Source organism: Schistocerca americana, chromosome X (assembly GCF_021461395.2).
Source record: "Schistocerca americana isolate TAMUIC-IGC-003095 chromosome X, iqSchAmer2.1, whole genome shotgun sequence".
Taxonomy (NCBI): Eukaryota; Metazoa; Arthropoda; class Insecta; order Orthoptera; family Acrididae; genus Schistocerca; species Schistocerca americana.
Genome location: NC_060130.1, coordinates 427,803,985 through 427,829,881, shown reverse-complemented (window position 1 = coordinate 427,829,881; position 25,897 = coordinate 427,803,985). Strand labels below are relative to the sequence as shown.

The 25,897-nt window shown below is 39.7% G+C and overlaps 1 protein-coding gene across 2 annotated transcripts in view; it reads left to right on the top strand.

Moving 5' to 3' along the window:
• The window catches only part of LOC124555614 (proton myo-inositol cotransporter-like), a 522,342-nt gene that overhangs the window by 447,952 nt on the left and 48,493 nt on the right, over nt 1–25,897 (top strand). For both annotated transcript variants that reach the window (XR_006968572.1, XM_047129583.1), the window contains exons 4-5: nt 13,531–13,687; nt 15,442–15,537. Coding sequence is in view for 1 of the 2 variants with exons in the window: in XM_047129583.1 (XP_046985539.1) it covers nt 13,531–13,687; nt 15,442–15,537 (253 nt within the window). In the remaining variant the exon portion in view is untranslated. The remainder of the gene's footprint in view (nt 1–13,530; nt 13,688–15,441; nt 15,538–25,897) is intronic.

The window sequence follows — 25,897 nt, the reverse complement described above, 5'->3', positions numbered from 1 at the left end:
GAGGCCTCAGTTTTTGAGTCATTCAAGAAAAACGTATCAGATAGTTCAAATGGCTCTGAAAATTATGGGTCTTAATATCTGTGGTCATCAGTTCCCTAGAACTTAGAACTACTTAAACCTAACCAACCTAAGGACATCACACATATCCACAAATAGTGCGTTAACTATCACTACAGTGTGCAGACCAAGATTCGAACCTGCGACCGTAGCAATCGCGCGGTTCCGGACTGAGCACCTAGAACCGCTCGTCCACCACGGCCGGCCAAAAACGTATCAAAATGACCTTCAAACGCACCTGCACGCACACTCGTCACTCACCAGTCATAATTTCTAGTACATTGTTTGTGGCACTCCATCCCACAATTATACAAAAATTCCTGACTGTACCCGCAAATATTTGTAGAGTGGTAGGAGGGAGTTGCCCCTGAACAACATGCTAGAAACTCTAACCAACGGGGGCTGAGTGTGTGATTGGCGGTGCGTTTGAAGGTAACTTTTGTACGTTTTTTCGTGAATAATTCGAAAACTACGGCCTCTAGTGAAAACGTATTCCAGTACAAAATTTAACTGCATTAAATTTCCTACAAAAAGGTCCTGTTCCTTTTTTTCTGTAGGACTAATAGTTTGCGCGCAGAAAGCGAAAGAATATGAAAATGTCGCGCGTGGTTTATGAGGGCCAGCTAAAATTTTGCCTCTGGAAACCTACCAGGCAACTGTCGAATCCATGCCACGCAGAATAGCTGCTGTATTGAGTTACAAAGGTGGGTCAACACGCTATTAAGCGGGTAATGATTACGTGTGTGTGTGTGTGTGTGTGTGTGTGTGTGTGTGTGTGTGTGTGTGTTTATGCACTAGACTGTAGTAAGTAATTAACCAGAAGCGTTTTCAATTACGCTACTTCAGTCCTCAGTCACTCGCCATTGCCTTAACTAAACTATTTTTACTCTGGTTAGTGTTTTCTGGGATGTCTTTCATGGAAACACTAAATTTTAAATCAGAAACCATTTAGGACAATTGCTGTTTCTTAGCATGGATACACGATTTTTGTTCTTAAACAACTGAGCCACTCGAATCCGACGCAACTTCTTCCTATTGACCACCACGCTCACCTCGAGATGTAAACCGAAAACTTGGCGAAATTTTAGTTCGCTGGTATTTGTGTTCCCTAATCATACCGTCATCTTTGGAGGAGATAATCGCATCTCTAAAACCCTAAACATGATAGGTATGTAATACATAATTATAGATTCGAAGGTCAATCATAGGTATTTATTTCCAACGCCATTTATTTACAACGTCACTGCGTGGTGGGACAGTAACACATACGGGAAAACTGTTTCTGCCAGCCATAGTTGTGAGGTCATAATAAAGCAAGTTTCCCGTTTTGGTTCCACAAGAAGTAACGTGGGCAGACGTTACTCAAATAATAATGTTAATTATTTAAAATTATATACATACAGTGCATAGAATTGTAACCATTTATCGATTGAAAAAATGGTTCAAATGGCTCTGAGCACTATGCGACTTAACTTCTGAGGTCATCAGTCGCCTAGAACTTAGAACTAATTGAACCTAACTAACCTAAGGACATGGAATGAACAGGCAACCACACAATTCAGCTGTGTTTAATTTACCAGAAGTTTCCGGTTGAGACGACATGTCAGTTTGACGTCCGGCGGAGCAACTTCGAATTCCGCCATTAGATCGGCTACTAAACAGCTGCTAGTATCGATGTTTTTGTTTAATCGATTTCTACGTTCAAACTGCAGGCATGCCGCATATGATGTTATAGACTGTTATAGGTCCTAAATCTTTCTTTATTCTTTTTTTAAGTAGAGTGTCGAGGTATTGCATCCTTCCCTTACCGAATAATTCATTAAAACTACAGTCTTCCACAATATGTACACATGCAGCTAATAAAATATAATACTTATGTATTCTAATTTTGGGAGTCATAACCAGAAAAGACGTCATGATCAACAAGATCTAAGCTAGTATTGCTTATATATATAAATTTTGGACATTTGTAGTAAGTTCCTATGGGACCAAACTGCTGAGGTCATCGGTCCCTAGGCTTACACCCTCCCCCCCCCCCCCACTCACACACACGCACGCACGCACGCGCGCGCGCGCGCTCGAGGGAAGACTCGAACCTCCGGCGGGGGCACCCCACGAACCGTATCAAGGCGCCCTGGACCACGCGGTTACCCTGCGCGACTAGTATTACTTACCCAGTAGACAAGTTGCAGAATGTACTTAGGGTTCTATATACAAAAACTTTTAGTAGGTAATGGTCTAAGTCTGCTCGACGCATATTGCCTCCTTTATGTACCTTATTCTTAACACTATCGAAGAAAAACTTCTGGGAATGTAATCTAACCTATACTGGTTTCCTTACGATGAATAGACAGTCATCGAGCCCAGAGATAGTCCACACTAGAACTGTCAGCATCGCTGTTTGGTAGCTCATGTAATCGATAACAAAACTACAGATATACAAAGCATATCATTATAACCAATATCATGTACCGGCAACACTTAAGCAATTATGGACGGCTGCAGAGACAGCATGGCTCAATATTTCTGCAGGAGACTTCCAACGACTTGAGTTCATGCGACGTCGAGCTGCTGCACTAGGCCGGGCAAAAGGAGCTCCGACGCGATATTAGGAGGGACACCATGACTTTTTGTCACCTCAGTGTATAACGTTGAGTGTTTTGGAGGAGAGTGAACGCACTTTGACGATGGATGGTCGAATTCACAGTTAATCCAGATGCCGCTTCGTATCTCATTCCCAGGTCTGGTGGAGTAAGTTAATCTGAGCTGAATCGCCATCGTCGCCTGATAGTTCTGTCTATCATCCTTCGACGCCTTCTCTCCATCTTGTGTGTAGCATTTTACGGTCATGTGTTGTTATTTAGCCAATGGCCTTGCCGCAGTGGTAACACTGGTTCCCGTCAAATCACCGAAGTTGAGCGCTGTCGGGCTGGGCTAGCACTTGGATGGGTGGCCATCCGGTCTGCCGAGCGCTGTTGGCAAGCGGGGTGCACTCAGCCCTTGTGAAGCAAACTGAGGAACTACTTGATTGAGAAGTAACGGCTCCGGTCTCCGAAAGTGACATACGGCTGGGAGAGCGGTGTGCTGACCACGTGCCCCTTCATATCCACATCCAGTGACGCCTATGGGCTGAAGATGACACGGCGGCCGGTCGGTACCGTTGAGCCTTCCAAGGCCTGTTCGGACGGAGAGAGGAGAGAGAGTTATTATTTAAACAGACAATTACTCTATTTCTATATAGTGGCCTGGGTGTCCTTAAAGTGAATTTCCTGCATTGATATGCTGTCATGAGTACAGAAAAAAATTGCATTCACCCTACCCGTAGGCCTTGGGGCTATTCACGTTGCAGGAAACGCGTGAAAAAAAACGTAATTACATCCGCACTTAGAAGATATAGATAACAGAAAGTGCTGCCGTCTTGAGTCTTTACCTAGGTGTTCTGTGCGATTCATCGACTAAACTGGGACCTGTGGGGGCCTAATGCAAAATATTATCTATCTGCTTATAATCTTAATGATTTAATGTGGAAATCGATTCCGCAAACTCTTGTTGGTGTGTGCTCGTATAAAAAAAAAATTATTCTGGAATTTTTAGTACTGCTACAGACGGCATATAAGCACTGGACTGAGGACCTAAGTCTACATTATGTGTATTATGTTATCAATATACATGTCTTAGTTCTACTTACGATATCAGTCATTCATCCATGCTAGGGTAGCCGTATTGCGTTCTTCCAGGGTAGCCGTATTGCGTTCTTCCATATAACTGTGAGGCTTGGGAGCTGCATCTCTCAAATTCAGGCAACCCGCTAGAAACGTTGTTGCCAAATGTGTTCTTCGTTTGGTTTCCTAAAACCGAACGCGAGAACGATACAAAAAGTGGGCATGGGACGGTAATAAGGATCGAATCCAAGCCAAAGGCTGAGCAGTCTCGTGCGCTATCATCTACGCTGTGAGAACAACTGACACTAATTGTATCTGGCGGGCTTGAATTTGCACACAACAGACTGACTGGCTATCATCAGTTCTGATTAACTCGGAAACGGCGCGACGTATCGAATTTTTTGCTTAATAATTGTTTCTCAGCACAACCTATCCTGGAACACCCTTGAAAGCTTTTCAGACTGTTTATGACCAGTGTATTGTAGTAAAGTAGTATAGATTGTCTGCCAGACTAATTTCAGTCGATTCTTTTACGATACAGTCCCAATAGCGAGACATAACAACTGTATGTACCTCAACATACATCACTCCGTGTCCCTTGGTTAGACAGTGCTGCGCTACTGCATACTTCTCTTGTTTTAGTAATAGTGTGTGGCGATGTTTCTCAACAATCTGTCGGAAATAGTGTGGATTGTCTGGTCAATAAACGTTTTCCCACGATGGGAAGGGTTTTTGTAAAACCTGGCATACATCATCGTCAACCGAGACGAGAAGAGATCTAATCGTGACTGGCGGGTGAAACACCCTTCCAGTATTATATCTTTTTAAAATCCTTCCTACCGCTTAAGGTACACTACCAGCGTGTAATAGGAAAGCAACGGATCTACGCACATCTTCTACTGGTTCCGGTGGAGGTCCAAACTTCGAATCACGACGAATGTCCTTGTAGCCATTTTGAACCCAAAATTTAGGTCTTTAATTCTTGTTCAAGGTTTCCGCTTCCGAGACGGCAAAAGCCGTCCTTGCCCACGTTCTTAGGACCTCCGTGCGTTGGTGCAATGGGCGACAACTTACCGCATGTAAATACCACTCCAGATGCGTTGGTGTCCTATGAACAATGTGTCAGAGAGTCCCATCATCCTTCCTTCAGACCAGTACGTCCAAAAAAGGAAGCCTTTACTGTGAACTTGATGTTGGTGTGTAGGCAATTAAAATGATCCATGAAGTGGCTAAGACAGTCTAGTCCATGTGGAACACCACAAACGTATCATCGACGTAGCTCCTAAAACAGGCGAGTTCTGAAAAAAGCCGCCTTCAGCGCCTTATCTTAAAAAATCTTACATACATTGGCGACTGTGGAGGATAATCGACTCTCTATAGCCACTCCGTCAATTTGTTCAAAATGCATATCATTGAATGAAAAATAGGCAGATGGTACCAGATGATGGCAAGATTGAGCAAATATTGTTCTCACATGAAGATGGCGGCCAGATGTATCGCTGAAAAATTGTCAAGGTGCTTGTGTGATCTAGCTGCAGAACCAACAAGATTACTCAGTTAATATGCCGGCAAGGTTTACGCAGTCACAAGCAACGTGGATGTTTGAAAGAGTGCGGCAAAATTTTATGCATACATTGAGACTGGCAGTCGTCAAATTGAACCTATGGGCTTCAATGGTAGGTATAGAATGTGAGTTGTTTATGTCAGTGAAACACTAAACATTCATTTCTGGCATTAGTTTCCGTCTGAAAGCAATCGGATTAATATCCTCCACCAAGACAAAGCGAACCAAAAACATTAAAATGACTGTCAGTACTAGTAGTGTGACCTAAGCGGCGGGTGACTCAGTAGTTAACGCGCTGGACTCTCCCATTAAGGGTTAGTGTTTCCATGGTTTTCTTTAAATCGATTACGTCTAATACAGGGATGATTACTCTGAAAGGGGGACAGCAGATTTTTCTTCCCTTATCTTCCTTCCTTCCTACCGGTACTTCGAAATAAATTGCAGCTTCCCCAATTGTGCTATGTACCTGCGTGTTCGAATTTACATGAGTACATTGATAACAAAGCATAATCGTTGTAAGTTGTCTGCTTAAGAATGAAGACGATTGTCTCTCTAATGTTCATGTCAATGCAATTTAATTTTCCTCGACTAACTTCATTTAAGCTGATCTTCAAAATGTTGCTGATGACGTGATTTATTTTTAGTATTGGCTTATCATGAAATAAGGCGACCTTCCAATGCATGCAGTTCTTCACCGCATGTGGAGTAAGGCGGGATATGAACATTAAGATCCTCGAAGGATGTGGCTGCTTAAGGGATCTAATTTAACAGCGTCACTGTCTGATCGTACACGATGCGGCCGGTGTCTACGTTAAGACGCCAGTTCTGTTGTAGCTCCTTGTTAACTATGACAATTGAAGCTTCCCGAATTCCACGTTTCTTGAGTTGAACGTTTTTAAGGGCCGTCCTTTACGGCCACTTTGGGCGCCATTAAATCTGGCATACCGCCCAGAGGCGGCCACAGCACTGCTGACCAGTTTGCTGTAATTGATGTAAATTGTACTTTTCCTGTCTCCAGACAAACTCCTCCACGCGGACTACTCCTTACAAGAGAAATTATTGAGATGCCTCTGTACAAAACGATTTTAGGTGCCATAAAATGAGTTCTTACAGGATCTTAAATGGAAATGATGCGCAGAAGTTGTCATGATCCTCATTTCGAGTATACCAAACATGACATCTGAACTACTCAGGACACACGGTGGAATGAAAGTAAGTTCTCTGTTGGAATATGACATAAGCTTCATTCCATGATATAAATACGGGTCCCTGTCTAGTTGCAAAATACGCCAAGTATTATAATGCTTTCAGAACCTTTTTTTCTTATTAATAAACGCTTTTACATTGTAAGAGCGGCGGTTCAAAATTAAGAGCCGATCAGTTATAAAGGAACGATTAACTAAAATGATAATTTTAATAACGGTTTCTTTAATTTACGTATTTAATATTACCACCCAATCACATGCCATTCCAAACAATTTTTGAATTTTGTAATAACCATCTTCCAACTTTCCAGGTAAAATACCGCTGTCTTCTATTTTACCCAGCTTTGCGTATGATTTTATTCTCCACTTTCCTCAAAAGAAAGACAGTTTTCGAGTTGTCGCAAGAGATGGCAGTCATATAGCATTACTCTTTCATCCGAATTTTTAAGTTGTTTGCCTATTGCAGCAACGTGTGTGGACGTACACGCAGCTTCTTATAGCTCAGAGATTGTAACAGTTCACATAAAGTTGTCCTAGAAACGTCTGGAAATTCCAGAGAAAGATGACGTTTACCAGTTCTCTGTTCATTTTGAACATTTTAAAGACTTTTCTGCATTTAGGGAGCCATTGGCTAAGTTTTTCTTTCACTAATTGCATTGTGTCCTTTGGTGGTTATATATCCAATCACTGATAGTGCTTGGAACCCATTTTAACGCACTGTCTTGCGAAGGCAGACAGCAGTGAACTGTCACCAATAAGAAGTAATCTGTTACAATCCCAACAGGCCAATTCACTGTATTACGTGTGTGCGAAATAGTCAGCCTCGTCAAACGCTTGATACACTGATGCGACAAAAGTCATGGGACAACTCCTGATATCGTGGCGGACCTCCTTTTGTCTGACGTAGTGCAGCGTGGACTCAACAAGTCGTTGGAAGCCTCCTGCAGAATTATTGAGCTATGCTGTCTCTGTAGCCGTCCATAATTGCGAAAATGTTGCCGGTGCAGGATGTTATGCACGAACTGACCTCTCGATTAAGTCCAATAAATGTTCTATGGGATTAATGTCGGACGATCTGGGTGGCCAAATCATTCGCTCGATTGTCCAAAACGTTCTCCAAACCAACTGTGAACAATTGTGACCCGTTGACATGGCAAATTCCATCGTTGTTTGGGAACATGAAGTCCATGAATGGCAACAGGTAGTCTTAGAGTTGCCGAACATAACCATTTCCAATCAGTGATCGGTTCAGTTGGACCAGAGGACAGAGTCGATTCCATGTAAAAACAGCCCACAAAGTTATGGAGCGACCACCTGCTTGCACAGTGCCATGTTGATAACTTGGGTCCATGGCTTCGTGGGGTCCGTGCCACACTCGAATCCTACCAACTGAAGTCGGAACTCGTCTGATCAGGCGACGGTTTTCCAGTCCTGTATAGTCCAACCGACAAGCTCGCGAACCGAGGAGAGGCACTGTAGTCGATGTCCTGGTGTTAGCAAAGGCATTCGCGTCGGTCGTCTGTTGCCATAGCCGAGCAACGCCAGATTCCGCCACACTGTACGAACGGATACGTTCGTCGTAGATCCCACATTTATTTCTGCAGTTAATTTGCGCAATATTGCTTGTCTATTAGTACCGACAACTCTACGTAAACGCCACTGTTCTCGATCGTTAAGAGAAGGTCTTTGGCCACTGCGTTGTCTGTCGTGGTGAGAGGTGATGCCTGAAATTTGGTTTTCTCGGTGATCTCTTGATGCAGTCGATCTCTGAATATTGAATTCCCTAAAGATTTCCGGAGTGGAATGTCCCGTGCGTCTAAATCCAACTACCATTCCACGTTCAAAGTCTGTTAATTCTCGTCGTGCGGCGGTAATCACGTCGGAAACCTTTTGAAATGAATCACCTGAGTACAAATAACAAAAAATGGTTCAAATGGCTCTGAGGTCAGCAGTCCCCCAGAACTTAGAACTACTTAAACCTAACTAACCTAAGGACATCACAAACATCCATGCCCGAGGCAGGATTCGAACCTGCGACCGTAGCGGTCGCGCGGTTCCAGACTGAAGCGCCTAGAACCGCTCGGCCACACCGGCCGGCTACTAATAACAGCTCTGCCAATGCACTACCTTTTTATACCTTGTGTTTTAGTCATCTGTATACGTGCATATCGCTATCCCATTACTTTTCATCACCTCAGTGTATATTTGATAGGACCCTAAATTTAAACTCAGTGTTATATTTGATTTGCAAATATTTTCACAAGCTGCGGTACCTCCTTTCTGGTGGAATGACTGTAACTGATCGGCTGTCGGACCCCATACGTCTAATAGGCGCTGTTCATGCACGGTTGTTTACATCTTTGGGCGAGTTTAGTGACATCTCTGAACAGTCAAAGGGACAATATCCACAGATCTTCAGGAATTCTGGGAACCGGGGTGATGCTTTTGATGTGTGTATAACAGAGGCGGTCAGTGATTAAAGTAAAACATTGTCAAACAAAGCAAAGTAGGCATTGGGCACGAAGTCCCTCTGCCAGTTAAGCAGTTTTGTTGGTGCTTTCTTTTTCGCTTTATGTACAGAACTAATTGAATTTCTAGAATTTGTCTTAGCTTAAAATTTTTTACCTTCAATGATGAAATTTGTTATCAATGTTCGTTGATAGTTTCACCTAGTATAGAGTGTCTTACATTTTTACTTCGTTTTTGTACGTTGTGCGCATAAGTGTAGTATTTTCTTATTCCTTCTCTGATCATTTAATATACTGCATTAACTAGAGAATGTTGTTCGTGCACTGATACGGAATTTTGTCATTCTTTTCTTGTAACGGCGTGCCGCAAGGTATGAGGGGCCCTCTGGCGGTCACATTCCTCTAACCCCTTCTCGCCTTTGCGTAATTCTGGCGTTAGCGCTAACAGAGGGCGCTGATCATGCGCAGCAGTATGTTTTCTTCCATTGTGGCTTCTTTAACTATTTGTTTTATAGTTTTTGTGTTATTACGTGCACTATGAAAGCTGTTTATTACTATGTCATTATCTAGAATATTGGCACCTGTGCATATGTCAAATACTGTCTCTTGACTCTTCCTCATTTTAACAGTCTTAACTTTTGTCGTGTACTATTTCATCGCTTTTTTATTACTGTAATGCCTCTTATACCTTATAAGCCCATTACAGATTTTACCGATTGTATCCTCCCTTTATTTTACGCTGTTCGTTTGTCATTAAAGACTTGTGTAAGCCTACAGTAGCGACATCTGGTGAACGTACAACACAAACATTTTGTGGCTACTGTACGGAAGTTTTTTTTTTGAACAGTAGTGCTGCTGAAAACATGTCTCGTGCATATGCTGTTATTTATATATTTTTGATGATGGTGGTGCGGATTTTGCATTTAACCTTTGACGATGCCACTATGGCTCCAGCACATTAGGATATTGTTCTATAAAACAGGTAGGCCTATGCCTCTTCATACTTTAAGCGCACAAATGCGTATGTGTGTCAGTAGTACTTTTCATTATGGTCTGTTTATTGTTTTAAGCTGTAGACAATCTGCTGATGTATTTATGTTTCCCATAGTTTGCTGCAGATCTGAAGATGGTCATTATAGACCGAAACCGGCAATCTGCTTACAAAATTTTGTGACCATAGATGTAATGTAAAGGAAATTTTATAAATATTTTGTTCCCCACCACGAGACTGAATGCCGCTTGGTGACGTTGCGGACATGTGACACGGTAAGCAAAGTACGCAAGCGGAGCAGCGACTACTGGGGAATCGTTCAAGCGGTGATACGGGCCATAAATGGGGAAATGCACTGCCATAAGCGATTTTGACGAAGGGTGGATTGTTATGGGCCGGCGCAGGGTTCAAATGGCTCTAAGCACTATGGGACTTAACGTCTGAGGTCATCCGTCCCCTAGACTTAGAACTACTGAAACATAACTAACCTTAGGACATCACACACATCCATGCCCGAGGCAGGATTTGAACCTGCGACCCAAGCAGCAGCGCGGTTCCTGACTGAAGTGCCTAGAACCGCTCGGTCACAATGGCCGGCTCGGCGCATGGAGAAGAGCTTCCCGGAAACTCAGAGCAAGTCAACTGATCAATTGCTGCTGTCGTGATCGTCTGTGAAATTTGGCTGAAGTACAATGAAACCACGAGTACACGACATGGTGGTGGACGTCAGAACATGAAGGTCGGAGGCTCGCCCACTCTGGAAAACAGCGTAGAAGGCGTTCTGTGGCAAATCTGACGGCAGAGTACACTGCGTCCACAGGCACCGGTGTTTCGGAACTCACTGTTCAACGCACATTGTTGAACGTGGCACTCCACAGCAGATGACATCTACATGTCCCCATGTTGACGCAATGATGTCATAAATTACGTATGTAGTGGACTCGGATTCATCGAGACTGGACCGTGAACCAGTGTTGCCTGCACTGATGAATCACGTTGCTTCTTACACCTGGTCGTTGTTTGTGTCCGGGTACACGGTCATCCAAGCAAACGGCTTCTCGTAACATGCACCACGCTACGGGTACAGGCTGGAGGGAGGAGGTTCTGTGATGTGGGCAACATTGACCTGCGCTATAGTGAGAGATGTGGCAGGATTCGAAGGATGACTACAACTGTGGACCACGAGAACGTTATTGCTGGCCACCGACGTCCGTTCGTGCTTGATGTCTTCCCTTACGGTGATGGCATCTTCCAGCAGGATAACTGTCCAAATCACAAAACCAGTATCGTGCTACTGTGGTTCAGGGAGCATGATAGTGAACTCACTTGGTTGTCTTGTCCACCATATTCGCCTGGTCTAAACTCGATAGATCACATCTATGACCCTACCAGGTGCTAGCTTTGTTTACACAAGCCACTGACAAGTAATTTAAGGGAATATCGTGGCCTGTGCATACCACATTCTTCCAGAAACCTGCCAATTTACAGAATCACTGCTGTACAGCATTCCACATGTGGAGCAGCACATTGTTAAGCAGATTGTCATATTGTTTTGACCCATCATTGTAAGTAACAGCCTAACACTCTGTTGATCGGGAAACATAAGTGCGCACTAAGTATGTTAGGCAAGATTGTAGAAGGCAATTCATTGTGCAGACCTTCTTGAAAGTATCATTAGCCTGAGATGATTTAGAGAGAATCTAAATCAAGATGGGCAGATGCGGATCTGAAATCCATGTGTGATGGGTGGAGAGAGAGAGAGAGAGAGAGAGAGAGAGAGAGAGAGAGAGAGAGAGAGAGAGAGAGAGAGGTGATTGAGTGAGTGTGAATCAGGTGGTTAGAGGAGAGGGGAAGGCGACAGGAGAGTATACTAAGGGATTAGATTGCTATTCTGCAGGAAGGATATTGAAATACTATTTCTGCCATTCTGATTTAGGTTTTCTGTGGTTTCCGTAAATCATTTGATTGGAATGCCAAGGAGAGTCGTTGGAAAAGAATCGTCTCAGATTTGAATTCCTGGCAATGCTTCTAAGAAATTTCTACACTGAATGTAATTTCCCCATCTTAATGTTTCATCAGTATTGAAAACAACCATGGACATCATATTCTTGAAAAAGGCATAAGATAGACCTACCCTACATGTGGTACAATCACTTCATTTGTTTTATTAATTTGTCTTTCAGGTACTGTTACACCTGGAATAGTGTCCTCCCCACTTTTAGTATCCCTCAGAGATGTATTATCTATTTGAATAGCAATAATACTTAACTATGTCCAAAGAAAAATTTGACTTGCTCTTTCTTGCCAGGTCAATGATAATTTGTGGTACTTTTTTCTGAAGAAATGCAAATTTGTCTACTCAGTTTCTGATTATGTACTCTTAATCACTCTATGCTATTTGCCTGTTAACTGTTGCATTGTGTGCAGAAGACCTAAATATTCATATGGTATAAATGATGAAATTTTCTTTCTGCAGCCAAGTCATTATGGAAGTCATAAGGTTGTGTAAGGTACTGGATACTATTTCAGTCCCCCTTAGGTATTCTCTTATGTTCATAGTATCAATATAATGCACTGCATGCTGTATTCTCCTGGTTGCTCTCTTCAGTAGGTATTTGATAAAAGGCTTTTACTAGATCCAGTCTACAAAAGTAGTGTGTCTTCCCTGAGCTGCCAAGAATTTCATATATACCTGATAGTGGGAAGGTTTCATACATGCTCTGCTTATTTAACAATAATCAGTTGGCTACAACCAGCCATAATTTCTGTGCAATGGCATCTATGTTTTTAGTAATAAGGTAAGACAGAAATTCCATGTTCATAAACCATGGGATTTGCTGGATTTTCTATTGCATCCCTCTGTAGGTGCAAAATTCTGTCAGAATGGAATTTTATGATTTTCTTTTTGGCATCTGGTAGCAGTTTTCTTTCGCTGAATACTGTCTGTGTGTGCTAACTTCTCAGCTGGAAGAAGGAATATATCTTAATGAGCTATACATAATAAGATGGATTTCCTTTCTTCTATAATTCTCCCCTTACATCTTGTTCAATTTGTGATACTTTATCTCTCTATGGAGAAACCGGCACCTTCTTTCTTTGTTTTGGGCAGGGCTTCATGAGGTCCCATTATCTGACTGTTACCATTGTATGTTATTCTGGTAAATTAATTTTTTTTCTTTTTCTACTTCTGTGTAAAATTTCCTGTGTATTGGTCCGTGTTTTCCCTCACCCATGTCAATCAGCAACTGTATTCAATGGAACATACCACCAGCAGTCATTTGAAGCTAGTATACATGTGAAAACAAGAGGGTCATTGCTGGAGGCATATGTTTTTTGGGTAGTGCCTACTTAACTACTAAACAGGAAAAAAAAACAGTGTCTAATTTTCTTTTGAGTCATTGATGTAGTTAGCTCTCGTATCTTAAGATTGCCCCACAGCCAGGAAGGTAGCTGGTCTCAAATAGCTTGGGGAGCACTAAAATATTTCAAAGTCCATTTTGAAAGGAGTTTATGAATAGATTTTAACTTATGCTGAATAACAGTATTACCTGTCTGTCTGAAACCAAATTTTCTCCTATTGAAGGTTTGGCAAGCATGAGTGTACCTGTGTACATAGCAGAGAGTGCAGTGCCCAGCAAGCGTGGTCGAATGGTTACTACAAATTCACTGTTCATAACTGGTGGGCAGTTTTTAGCAGCTGTCCTTTGTGGTGCCTTCAGTAAAACATATGAAGGCTGGAGGTACGTTGGCCATTGCTTCTCTAAATTTCTCACCAAAACAAATTATATAATGGAAATTCATTTGTATGTTTCTTTCATAGGGGTGTGGTGTGTTAGAAACAAGAATGTTTCTGTTGTGTAAGTCTGCAGATACAAGGCAAGGGTACCATAAGTTACAAGTTAGTTGCTTAGTTAGTTGTTTTTGCAACACATACATGTTAGATTTGTATTATAAAAATGTGGAAAAAGTCACTTTTGTAAAAATTACTTGCACCTTGCCTTACATATAATCATACTTCATTGTTTACTTGGATAGATAAAAAATCTACTCACCAAGCAGTGGCAGAACAGTCACATAAGACTGTTGTGATTGGCAAGCTTTCAGAGCCAGCGACTCCTTCATCAGGGAGAGGGTTGAAGAGGAAGGAAGAAGGGTGAAGGAAAAGGACTGGAGAGGTCTAGGAAAAGGGGTAGATCTTGGGAAAGTCACCCAGAACCGTGGGATGAGAAGGTAGGTCTTTCCTTCTCATCACATACAGTAAGTCTCCCCTGACCTGTGGTTCTGGGTGACTTTCCCAAAATCAACCCCTTTTCCTAGACCTCTCCAGTCCTTTTCCTTCACCCTTCTTCCTTTCTCTTAAACTCTTCTGCCTGAAGAAGGAGCCACTGGCTCTGAAAGCTTGCCAATAACAGTCTTTTATGTTTGTGTTCTGCCGCCGCTTGGTGAGTAGATTTTTTAACTACTAAATTAAATAATTTGATCAATACTTGATTGTTTTTGTTGTTTTACTTTATTGTTTGATAGATTTAAATGTAACAATATTTAGTGGTAGTACAAAAGATATGGAAAAGATTAAGCAACGCCAATCAGTAGCTGCCCTTAACTCGTTCCTTTTAAAAACTGGGGAAGAGATCCTACAGCAAATGCCCATTTGAGTCTACATCAGGCAAATGTCTTGCCTAGGGCATTGTCACAAATTGCCCAGATTGCTCCAGCTAGAGCAGTTACAGATTTGAGGCTATATTAATGGGATGAAGGAATTTTAATAGCCTTAAAGCAGAGTTATAATGTCAAATAATAAACCGACTTTACCTCCATAGTACTGTGACTGCCAGTGTTTTTCACATTGAGCAATTTTCACTGTGTCTGACTCTGTCAATCACCACCAGTATTGTTATCCACCTGACCAAACACACGCAGAAAATTTATTATGTTCTTATATTTTGGGTATTTAAAGATCATATTAACTAAAAAGTGGAAATCAATGTTCACAATGCTACACAAAACCTTTACAGTAAATGTTGAATTTGTCACCAGTTCTAGTAAAAAAAAGGAAGTAGTAATATTTTTGTGATATTGTACTATAGTTAGTATACAATTGAGAATAATGTATCAGGACATCCTTAATTATTGCATTATAGAGTAGGAGACTGTGTAGATAATCTAGCATATCAGGTTAGTCTAAAAAGTTGTAGTTCATCATACAGAATGGCAAACATGCTTTACGAAGAGGGTGAGAGGGGAGGGTGTTTGTTTTCGGTGATGCTGCTGTTACAGCAGTCAGTGACTGTAAACAGTTGGTAAAACTGTTGAGAAACCATAAACATATGCTGTCCATTAACAAATCCTGTTAAGCTTTTATGAAGCAGTAGCATGCTTTATTTGACTGTAGAATGCCATTTTAATTTTGATAGCAGACAGATACTAATTCCACAGTCAAGATGCATCAGGGCATTTTCTTTGTTTCAAATTTTGATGTGTGTCTAAATTTCAGGTATATGTTGGGCCTTGCAGCAATACCAGCATGCATTCAATTTTTTGGTTTCCTTGGAATGCCTGAGAGTCCAAGATGGCTTGTTTCAAAGAAGAGGTACATGTTTTATTATTGATTTTGTAATGAAAACAGCGCCATCCCCATATAAAACTTGAGATGTTCAGAACTTAAAGCACATCACATTCAATAACATTACATTTAGCCTCCCAGAATTGTTTACATTTCTTCTTTCATTTTTGCAAGAATTGTGTTTTGTTGCAGTTTTATGAACTACATTGTTAATATATGTAAGACTGGGAATATTTAAATAGCACAGGTCGCCCTTCAATGAAGTTTGACCCCACAATTTTGATAACATAAGATAAAAGTTTATCCCTCAAAAGCCATAAATAATCTATTGCAAATAGTTAAGCCATTGTTGAAATCTTGATATCTTCCTTTTACATATTTTATTGTATTTAACCACTGAAATTAATTTCCTTAGGTGAATTAGAACTATATAGCTAACTCACAAAAAATTATATTTGGTTTCGGGAACTTTCTTTGACTGTCTACCTTTATGTTGAACAAGATATCATTGAGGATATCTGATGCTGATCTAATTTGTTTTTCTTATTCAATTCATAGTTAGGATGTTAAAGGTTGGGGGGGGGGGGGGGGTCTCTCCTGTTTATATTCATACATGTTCTGATTTCTCACAATTCAGCATGTTACATATGTGAGGAAATTGATATGATCTTAGATTCAAATAATTCTGATTAATGTATTTGTGAATTGCTTTTGTTGACTGAATTGGCTGATCACAAAATGTTAATATTTTTGTATTTTTTCAGTCCCTTCAGTTATTCTGATTTGTTGTGGCTTGTACTCCGTTTTTTGGGTAACACAAATGATTAGGAAAACTAGCCCTTGTGAATTTGATTGGTTTACTAAGATTTTTTTCCAATTATTTATCAGCATGTGCATCTTGCTTCCAAAAAGAAGCCGTATTTGTGGCTATTTTTCATTCACTGCACAAGACAGTGATTGTCCAGAAATTCATTTGAATTTCTCAGAGTTTTCTTGCAACAGCAGTTATGAATACATAAGATATTCAATGAACAGAGTTTTCAGAACAATGCTGGACATACTCTCATGCCATGTATGCTTGTTTTGCATACCACACTTATCATATTACATATTTCTGGGACATTACTAATATCATTTTTAATCATGTCGTCTTGCTACTTAGTAAGACAACATGATCTCAAGCCAGATCTTCTCTTAGAACATAAGTTTATGTATTAGGCAATAATGGGAAACTGTGAGAAGTTTTCTATGAGTTCTTGACCAAAACAAGAGACTGATGTATTCTTAATGCAGTCAGAACTTGATAATCCTGGCTGTTACAGTGGGGTTATTTATCATTAATTGTTGTCATGAATATGTTACTCAAGTGTGAGGTGTATCAAACCTCCAATAGAAATGTAGCTGTGATGTTAGTCTGTAAGTTAGTATATTTGTCCTCTCTGAAAGAGAGACAACTTGTCAAACTCTATAGTGAACAGAGTTCTTTGTGTTTACACTAATTTACATCTACATCTACATCTACATTGATACTCCGCAAGCCACCCAACGGTGTGTGGCGGAGGGCACTTTACGTGCCACTGTCATTACCTCCCTTTCCTGTTCCAGTCGCGTATGGTTCGCGGGAAGAACGACTGTCTGAAAGCCTCTGTGCGCGCTCTAATCTCTCTAATCTCTCTAATTTTACATTTGTGATCTCCTTGGGAGGTATAAGTAGGGGGAAGCAATATATTCGATACCTCATCCAGAAACGCACCCTCTCGAAACCTGGACAGCAAGCTACACCGTGATGCAGAGCGCCTCTCTTGCAGAGTCTGCCACTTGAGTTTATTAAACATCTCCGTAACGCTATCACGGTTACCAAATAACCCTGTGATGAAACGCGCCGCTCTTCTTTGGATCTTCTCTATCTCCTCCGTCAACCCGATCTGGTACGGATCCCACACTGATGAGCAATACTCAAGTATAGGTCGAACGAGTGTTTTGTAAGCCACCTCCTTTGTTGATGGACTACATTTTCTAACCACTCTCCCAATGAATCTCAACCTGGTACCCGCCTTACCAACAATTAATTTTATATGATCATTCCACTTCAAATCGTTCCACACGCATACTCCCAGATATTTTACAGAAGTAACTGCTACCAGTGTTTGTTCCGCTATCATATAATCATACAATAAAGGATCCTTCTTTCTATGTATTCGCAATACATTACATTTGTCTATGTTAAGGGTCAGTTGCCACTCCCTGCACCAAGTGCCTATCCGCTGCAGATCTTCCTGCATTTCGCTACAATTTTCTAATGCTGCAACTTCTCTGTATACTACAGCATCATCCGCGAAAAGCCCCATGGAACTTCCAACACTATCTACTAGGTCATTTATATATATTGTGAAAAGCAATGGTCCCATAACACTCCCCTGTGGCACGCCAGAGGTTACTTTAACGTCTGTAGACGTCTCTCCATTGATAACAACATGCTGTGTTCTGTTTGCTAAAAACTCTTCAATCCAGCCACACAGCTGGTCTGATATTCCGTAGGCTCTTACTTTGTTTATCAGGCGACAGTGCGGAACTGTATCGAACACCTTCCGGAAGTCGAGAAAAATAGCATCTACCTAGGAGCCTGTATCTAATATTTTCTGGGTCTCATGAACAAAAAAAGCGAGTTGGGTCTCACATGATCGCTGTTTCCGGAATCCATGTTGATTCCTACAGAGTAGATTCTGGGTTTTCAGAAATGACATGATACGCGAGCAAAAAACATGTTCTAAAATTCTACAAGAGATCGACGTGAGAGATATAGGTCTATAGTTTTGCGCATCTGCTCGACGACCCTTCTTGAAGACTGGGACTATCTGTGCTCTTTTCCAATCATTTGGAACCCTCCGTTCCTCTAGAGACTTGCGGTACACGGCTGTTAGAAGGGGGGCAAGTTCTTTCGCGTACTCTGTGTAGAATCGAATTGGTATCCCGTCAGGTCCAGTGGACTTTCCTCTATTGAGTGATTCCAGTTGCTTTTCTATTTCTTGGACACTTATTTCGATGTCAGCCATTTTTTCGTTTGTGCGAGGATTTAGAGAAGGAACTGCAGTGCGGTCTTCCTCTGTGAAACAGCTTTGGAAAAAGGTGTTTAGTATTTCAGCTTTACGCGTGTCATCCTCTGTTTCAATGCCCTCATCATCCCGTAGTGTCTAGATATGCTGTTTCGAGCCACTTACTGATTTAACGTAAGACCAGAACTTCCTAGGATTTTCTGTCAAGTCGGTACATACAATTTTACTTTCGAATTCAATGAACGCTTGACGCATAGCCCTCCTTACGCTAACTTTGACGTCGTTTAGCTTCTGTTTGTCTGAGAGGTTTTGGCTGCGTTTAAACTTGGAGTGGAGCTCTCTTTGCTTTCGCAGTAGTTTCCTAACTTTGTTGTTGTACCACGGTGGGTTTTTCCCGTCCCTCACAGTTTTACTCGGCACGTACCTGGTAAAAGATAGAGCAAACTATTGTATGTATTCAGTATAAAACACAAAAAAAGGTCATGAGATAGTGCACCCTCTGTAGTTCACTGAAGTCAGTCAGAAAAATTATGATACAGACATATTTCTATACCATGCTCAATTGTAATTGTGCTGTTGCTACTTTAAAAAAATTGTGCTGCAGTACTCCTCTGCAAAAAGATTTTTAAAAACAAACAAATTTTAATCTTGTCACAATTCCCATGATATCATTCCACAGTTTATGCCCAGATTTTTTAAAAATTGGATACTATTTGTTAATGTCACAGATAATTTCATGTCTAGTATACTGGCATGTTTATGGAAAGTGTTAATGGCTATGTGTGTATTGTTCTACTTATTTTACTTCCACTTAATTTTTGGTTGCTCACCATTCTATGATCTCTCTGACTCACAGTGTAACTTTCTTTTTGCTAGATATCTGTGACATTGCCTCTGAACCATGCTCAATCTCACTGCCTCTTGCCATCGTGGGTGGCACACAAGTGTCATTCTCAAAGTCAAGTTTCTCCTAATTTTTTTTCTCTCAGACTATAGTTTTTCAACGTTTTTGAAACTTTGTTTAATCATAATTAATTGTTTCTTTTACATATTTGGTTTTCAGATCAGTTTCCTTTAACTTGTATAGTCCTACACTAGGTAGTTTCATGTGCAGATGTAACCACTATCCCACTGTTTTGCTAACACTTTCATCACCTTCAAATTCCATTAAAAGAGGTCAAATTTGTATTATTTAATTCAGGCAGTATGGTTGACAGAGTAGCAAGATTGAATTCAGGCTCATGTGTTTTGTGTTCTCAGACTTGGGTGAGGTTGTGCTTATCCGTGGGGAAACAAAACTGTGCTAAAATCTTGTCATGTCTATGATCTACTTGATGTTTTTTGCATATCTATGACTAATGACTGTGCTTGTGTCATGTTGCAGCCCAAAAAAAAAAAAAAAAAGTTGTCATCGATAGAAACAGTGCCTATAATTTTTTCAATAAAGCAAACTGTATTGAATTTCGTCTCTTGCGCGTTTTTTTTTTTTTCCCCCACTACTTTACTGACCCCAGGCCAAATTAAAGCCTGCAATTCATCATCTGCTACAAAACAGGGTGGAAATGATCCACATTTAACATCAGAGCTCCAGCAATTAAAATGGAAAAAAGACTTCTTTAGAAGCCTTGATTTTTGAGTATTAGAGAGCCTCAGTAATTGAAGACATTTCCCCTCTTGGATCAAGTCAAAACTTGTTCTCTACCAACATGTGTAAGTCATCTTCTTCTTCCTTTTTTGCACTTTGTGGTCTAGGCAAAAATACCTGCATATCTCTGAGTTAGTTACTGCACTTACTTGTGTTCCAGTAAAAGAATAAACATATTACACTGTAATTTCACTACTTCTGTGAAGAAAAACCTGATTACATATACAGCAGAAACATTGGATTTCGGCCATTCAAAAGTGCTTCTCTCTGTTTTTGTTTATGTCTGAGGGTAATGAAACATTATGTTAAGAGTGATCCTCATACATTTTCAGTGCTTACTGAACTACAAATTTTAATTAAAACTCTCAAGCGTATGTGGATGCTTTCATCTGAGTACCTCGCAAAATGACTCTCCAGTTGCAACGGCAGTGACAGACATTTTACTGTCATTTCTAGTAACCTAGAGTTGTAGCACTGTTTGCTTCTATATGTGAGTAATCTGATTGCATTAGAGAACTTAGGTCTTCTTTATTGCTCAATCAATAACTATTAAAATGGAATTACCTCTTTATCCATCCTCACTCAAGACATTAGAATTCCTGGAAATGCTTCTAAGAAATTTCTTCACTGAATGTAATTTCCCAACATAATGTTTCATCAGTATTTAAAACAACCATGTACATCATATTCTTGAAAAAGGCGTAAGATAGACCTACCCTACATGTGGTACAATCACTTTATTAATTTTATAAAAGTATAACAGTTAGCAACTCTCTCTCTCTCTCTCTCTCTCTCTCTCTCTCTCTCTCTCTCTCTCTCCCCCCCTCCCTCCCTCCCTCCCCCTCTCCCTCCTTCCCTCTTTCCCTAGCTTAAAAAAATCTTTAGTACAGCCTATTTGTGTTGTGTGGGTCAGTTTCATTGAAGTGCGATGTGGACTTTAAAAAAATCTATTTGAACCTAATAATCAGTGGTTTACAATAGGCAGTGGAATGACTGTGATACATACTAAATGAACAAACTGTCATAAAAGTTATGATTATAGTACGTACTTAACATTTCATAAATCATGTTAAATAGGTTGAGTGACATACTGATGGGGATATCAAAACTAAATACATGAGCCAAGAATTTCAGTGAGACATAAATTTGTTCATGTGTAACTGTTTACATAATTTATCATGTATTTTGTGTTTCAGATGAAACATGGCGTAGATTAGCTGTCATATAATGTTAATGGGTTTTATTACTAAATGCAATCGTCCAGATTTTGTAGACAAATTTTATTTTTGTCATGTTCAGAGTGCTCAAGACGGCACACCTGTTGTAGCATTAGTGGACATCATGACCACCAATGAAAAATGAAGAGGCAATCTAACATTCCACTCAGGACTACAGTACCCTAAAATTTGAGAGATTCAGTAGATTTTCTTGTAGATTATGTTATCATAGTGTATTGCTTGTCAAAATTTTAATTTTATACAAATGCTAAGTATGACAATTCAGTAAAATGCTCTTTGTGACTCATCAGTTTCATCATCTTCATGAAAAATTATTTAAAATTTGTAAGGCTCTCTGATCAAGTATTTCATAAATACATCATACACAACAAAATTTGGGTTTAATTTTGTGACATATGTAGTAGTATATTTTAAGTGTGTCTTAGCATATTTTCAGTGTGTTTAATAACTGCGGCAGTTACTTGGGTATTAATTTCAACTAAGTGCTTTTATGTGTCTTTATTCACTAAGATTTTTTGTTTCAGTCCTAATAAAAAGCACTACTTCTAAGATTGTAAGTAATTGTTGAGTACAGTTACTGCTTAGAAGCAAGAGTTCTTTAACCTCATATGAGCACATGGTTTTCAGTTACTGAAAAACAGTTTTAAAAGATAGATACTGTCATTTAATACAGTTTCCTAAAGTGGGTTTGATTTTGAAAATGACAGAATTCAAATGTGAACATAAACAAGTCTTGAGCATTTTGCTGTAGTTTTAATTTTAATTTTTATTCTTTCTCTTTTAACATAATGGCTGTGACTGAATTTGACACTAATAGCAGAAGCACTCCTAGTATCACTCCTCAAAGCCCCACTATGAAATTGGTTTTCTCAGAAACACCTGTCATTACAAAACTTGAAGATGTATCAACTTTGAGAAACAAGTTCATGGCACTGTGCAATTTCATTTCACATTCATAAGACAACTGGGTTGGTTGGTTAACTGTTTGTCAGTACATATGGAAAATTTTGCAGTGTAAGGTGAAATTTTAAGGGATCAAGTACATGACATGAACTACCAATGGTTCATCAAAGGCGCTTGTCTGCACCAGCATGTCTCAGTCTTTCAGGCCTTATGTGCTTATTTATTCCAGCAGAACACAGTGGTAATCTTCTTTTATTTGTTTCATATTAACAAAAAAACTTATACATTGCATGTTTCCACACAGTGTTGATGTTTTTGTATTGCTTTTCTTGTGCCAGCTGAAAATTTTTTGGAAACGATTATCAGAACTTCCATATTTCTCCTCACAGTAGACATTCAATTATGACTTTCTCTGTGTATAACCTACTCCCCACATGAACAAGTAAAACGAAACCAATATCTCACATTTGTGTTCAGAATGTTGCACATTGTTTAAACACAGTGAAATCCTGATTTTCCGAGAAAAAATTACCCTTATAGTGGCAATATTATAGATTAATTTTTATGAATTTTCTGCAGATATTGAAGAGCATTTCATTTAAAATATGAAAATTATTGAGTTTGTCTTGCAAATTAAACACGGTCAAATTTCATCTTCTAAACTGTTCAAATTAAGAGATCATAGCATGACATCTTCATTTGTTCAAATTATTTTAAGTGCACACCATCCATAAAAATGAGCCAAAAGATCTGGAAATTGGATCAGACTCAAAAGAATAAATGAAATTTGTAGCAAATAAAAACCTTCACACTAGTGATCTAGTGACAGTAATGTAGGATAATACTTTATGAAGGGTCCTAAGATAAGAAATTCCATGAAAGAAATTTGTGTGATGTATTTAATAAAATATTCTGGAAATAATGATTTTCTTTCATGGAAATTAGGTTCAAAGAATTATCTTTATGCAACATATTCAGAAGTATTTAATGACTGATGTATTATCAAAGTATTCATCAATGTGAATATACGTAGCCATATGAAATCCAAATAAATTAATGACAGTAGCTGCAGTGTACATTTGTATTAGAATGAGAAGAAATATATGAAATTGTTCTCATGAAATAACTAAAACCTCACAGAAATTTAAGGGGAGCTATTGATAATTAGTTCATGTCAGCTGAGTCAATACAAATTACTAATATAATGTTCCACTATATAATATTTAATGCACAAGATTGGAATGATTAAACCATCATCACAGTGGCATGCAGATATGCAGTCAGAATTCAGTCATGCTATTTAAACTAACTAGCAATATGTAATGAAACACTTTATTTTTGAGTTGCTGTGAAATTTGAATATCTTTTGATTATTGTTCTCAGCCACAGTTTTCCTACGTTACTTTACTGTGGAGAACAACAGCAGTTATGACTGTGACCTGTTGTTTGGAAAGAGCTGTAATACAGACAGCAGTGTGAACTTCAGCAAATGTGCCTAAGCAGAAGGAAAAAACTAAGATGTTTAGCTTAGATTGCATTAGTAAATCAAAAACAAATGTGTACAGATAAAAAATATTTTGTTTAATTATGATGCTACAGAGCACAATTAAACAGTAAATTAAATGATACAAGTGAAATGACAGATTATATACAACTAATGTGCCCACTACAGTTTAATAATCTGGTAATCAAAGGCACATCAGAAGATATAAAATATAGTAAATATAAAGATTGAAATATGTGTTTAATAATTAAAGAAATGAATAATGACTGCAGGCTATTAAGAGACAAGTTCCTGTGGAGATTATGACAATCTTTAAGAAGCTCTCATTTGTTGTCTTCACTTCATTTTCTGGGAGTTAATTTCCCCACAAAAATATTGTGTCCATGTGTGGCTTTATGATGGATTAGGTCTTAATACAAATGATCAGATACACTTGCAACTAAAAGAATTCACTCTAGTCAAATAACAGCAGAGTTCTTATGAGTGGGTGGCTGAGGAATCTGGCTGAAGTATATATTGCAGCTGCACACATAATCGATAGCAACTGGTGAGTGTGTTTGGTTGTGTTAACTCTGCAATAGAAAGAGAAATGTGCATCTCCCCTTTACTGTGCAAAGAATGATATCTAGGAAAACTGGAACTAAGAAGAGTTTCAGTGACCAAAAATATTAACATTTAAGGAAAACATAGTTCTTTTGTAATAAAACATCATACTTTGCATAACAGGAACATATTATTTTATAGAAAAACTGTAATATTCAATGAAGAATAGTTTTCTGCTGATTATAAATCATCAGTCATCCAGTAGGAAGGGCAGATTATGCTAGTACTTCATATAGGCACAGTGCTACCTAACATGTCTTTCTCTGAGCTGAATATTATCTCGCACAACTAACAAAGGAGGGACATAGATTATAACGTAAAATCCAAATCATGGTGTAGTTTGACCCTACAATGCTTTGTGCCATGGTGAGTGTGATGCAAACACACTGGATAGCATTGTACACATTTATTACAATCACAATTACAGGAGTGCAAAATCAGAACATTAACAGAAAAAGGTGCTAAAACCCAGAAGAACATCAAAGATCAAAAGTATAAAAAGGTGATGCACTTCCCAGTTGACACCATGTGTTACAATTAATTGGTCACCAAAAAAAAAAAAAAAAAAAAAACAAAAAAAAAACAAAAAAAAAAAGTCCAGAGTCCTAGGCATGTCGCATAACAGGTGTTTTACCACTCACCCTGCATGAGTTCTCAATGTTGGTACTTCTGGTGGCTGCAACTGGCATCTGCTACTTGGGCTGCTGTTGTCAGTAGTTGGCTCTGTGCGGACTGGTGAAAGGATTTGAGTGCAATGAGGGTGTGCGCTGGTAGTTGTGTTTGTTTCATCCATTTGCAGGAGCACTGGTTTAAGATGGTTGGTGGAGACTGCTTCCTCCTGATTATTGCACCATATCTTGAAGGTGTGGGGGCTGCATTGCACAACTGGAAATGCATCCATATGAGGTGGTGTAAATGGAGGACGAACTGAGTTATTGCAAAGCCACACATCAGCAGAGCTGAACAAGCCCTTATGCATAGAAATGAGCTTATATCCACGCAGTTTGGGTAGTGTCAGATAGAGAAGTGCCATAGTTTCATGTAGGTGGTGCCCAAACTCTAAAACTGCCATTGTCACGGGGAGGTCTGCTGGTTTCTCCAATAGCGATTCCACTGGTAGATGCAACATTTTGCCATAGACTAATTGAGCGGAAATGTGGCCCAAGTCCTCCTTGAGTGTTGACCTCAATCCTAGCAGGATCAGTGGTGGGGCACCTGCCCATGTCTCTTTAGCGCACATCAGTGCCACCTTCAGAGTGCAGTAGAATGTTTCCTCTGTTCCGTTGCTGTAAGGGTGATAACTAGTTGTCTGAATGTAGTTGCACCCCACAGAAATGGAAGAGTTCTTGGGCTAATGCTACCTCAAACTGTCTGCCCCTGTTGGTTGTAATAGTTTGGGATGCTCCAAATCTTGCTATCCATCCACTGAGTACTGTCTTGG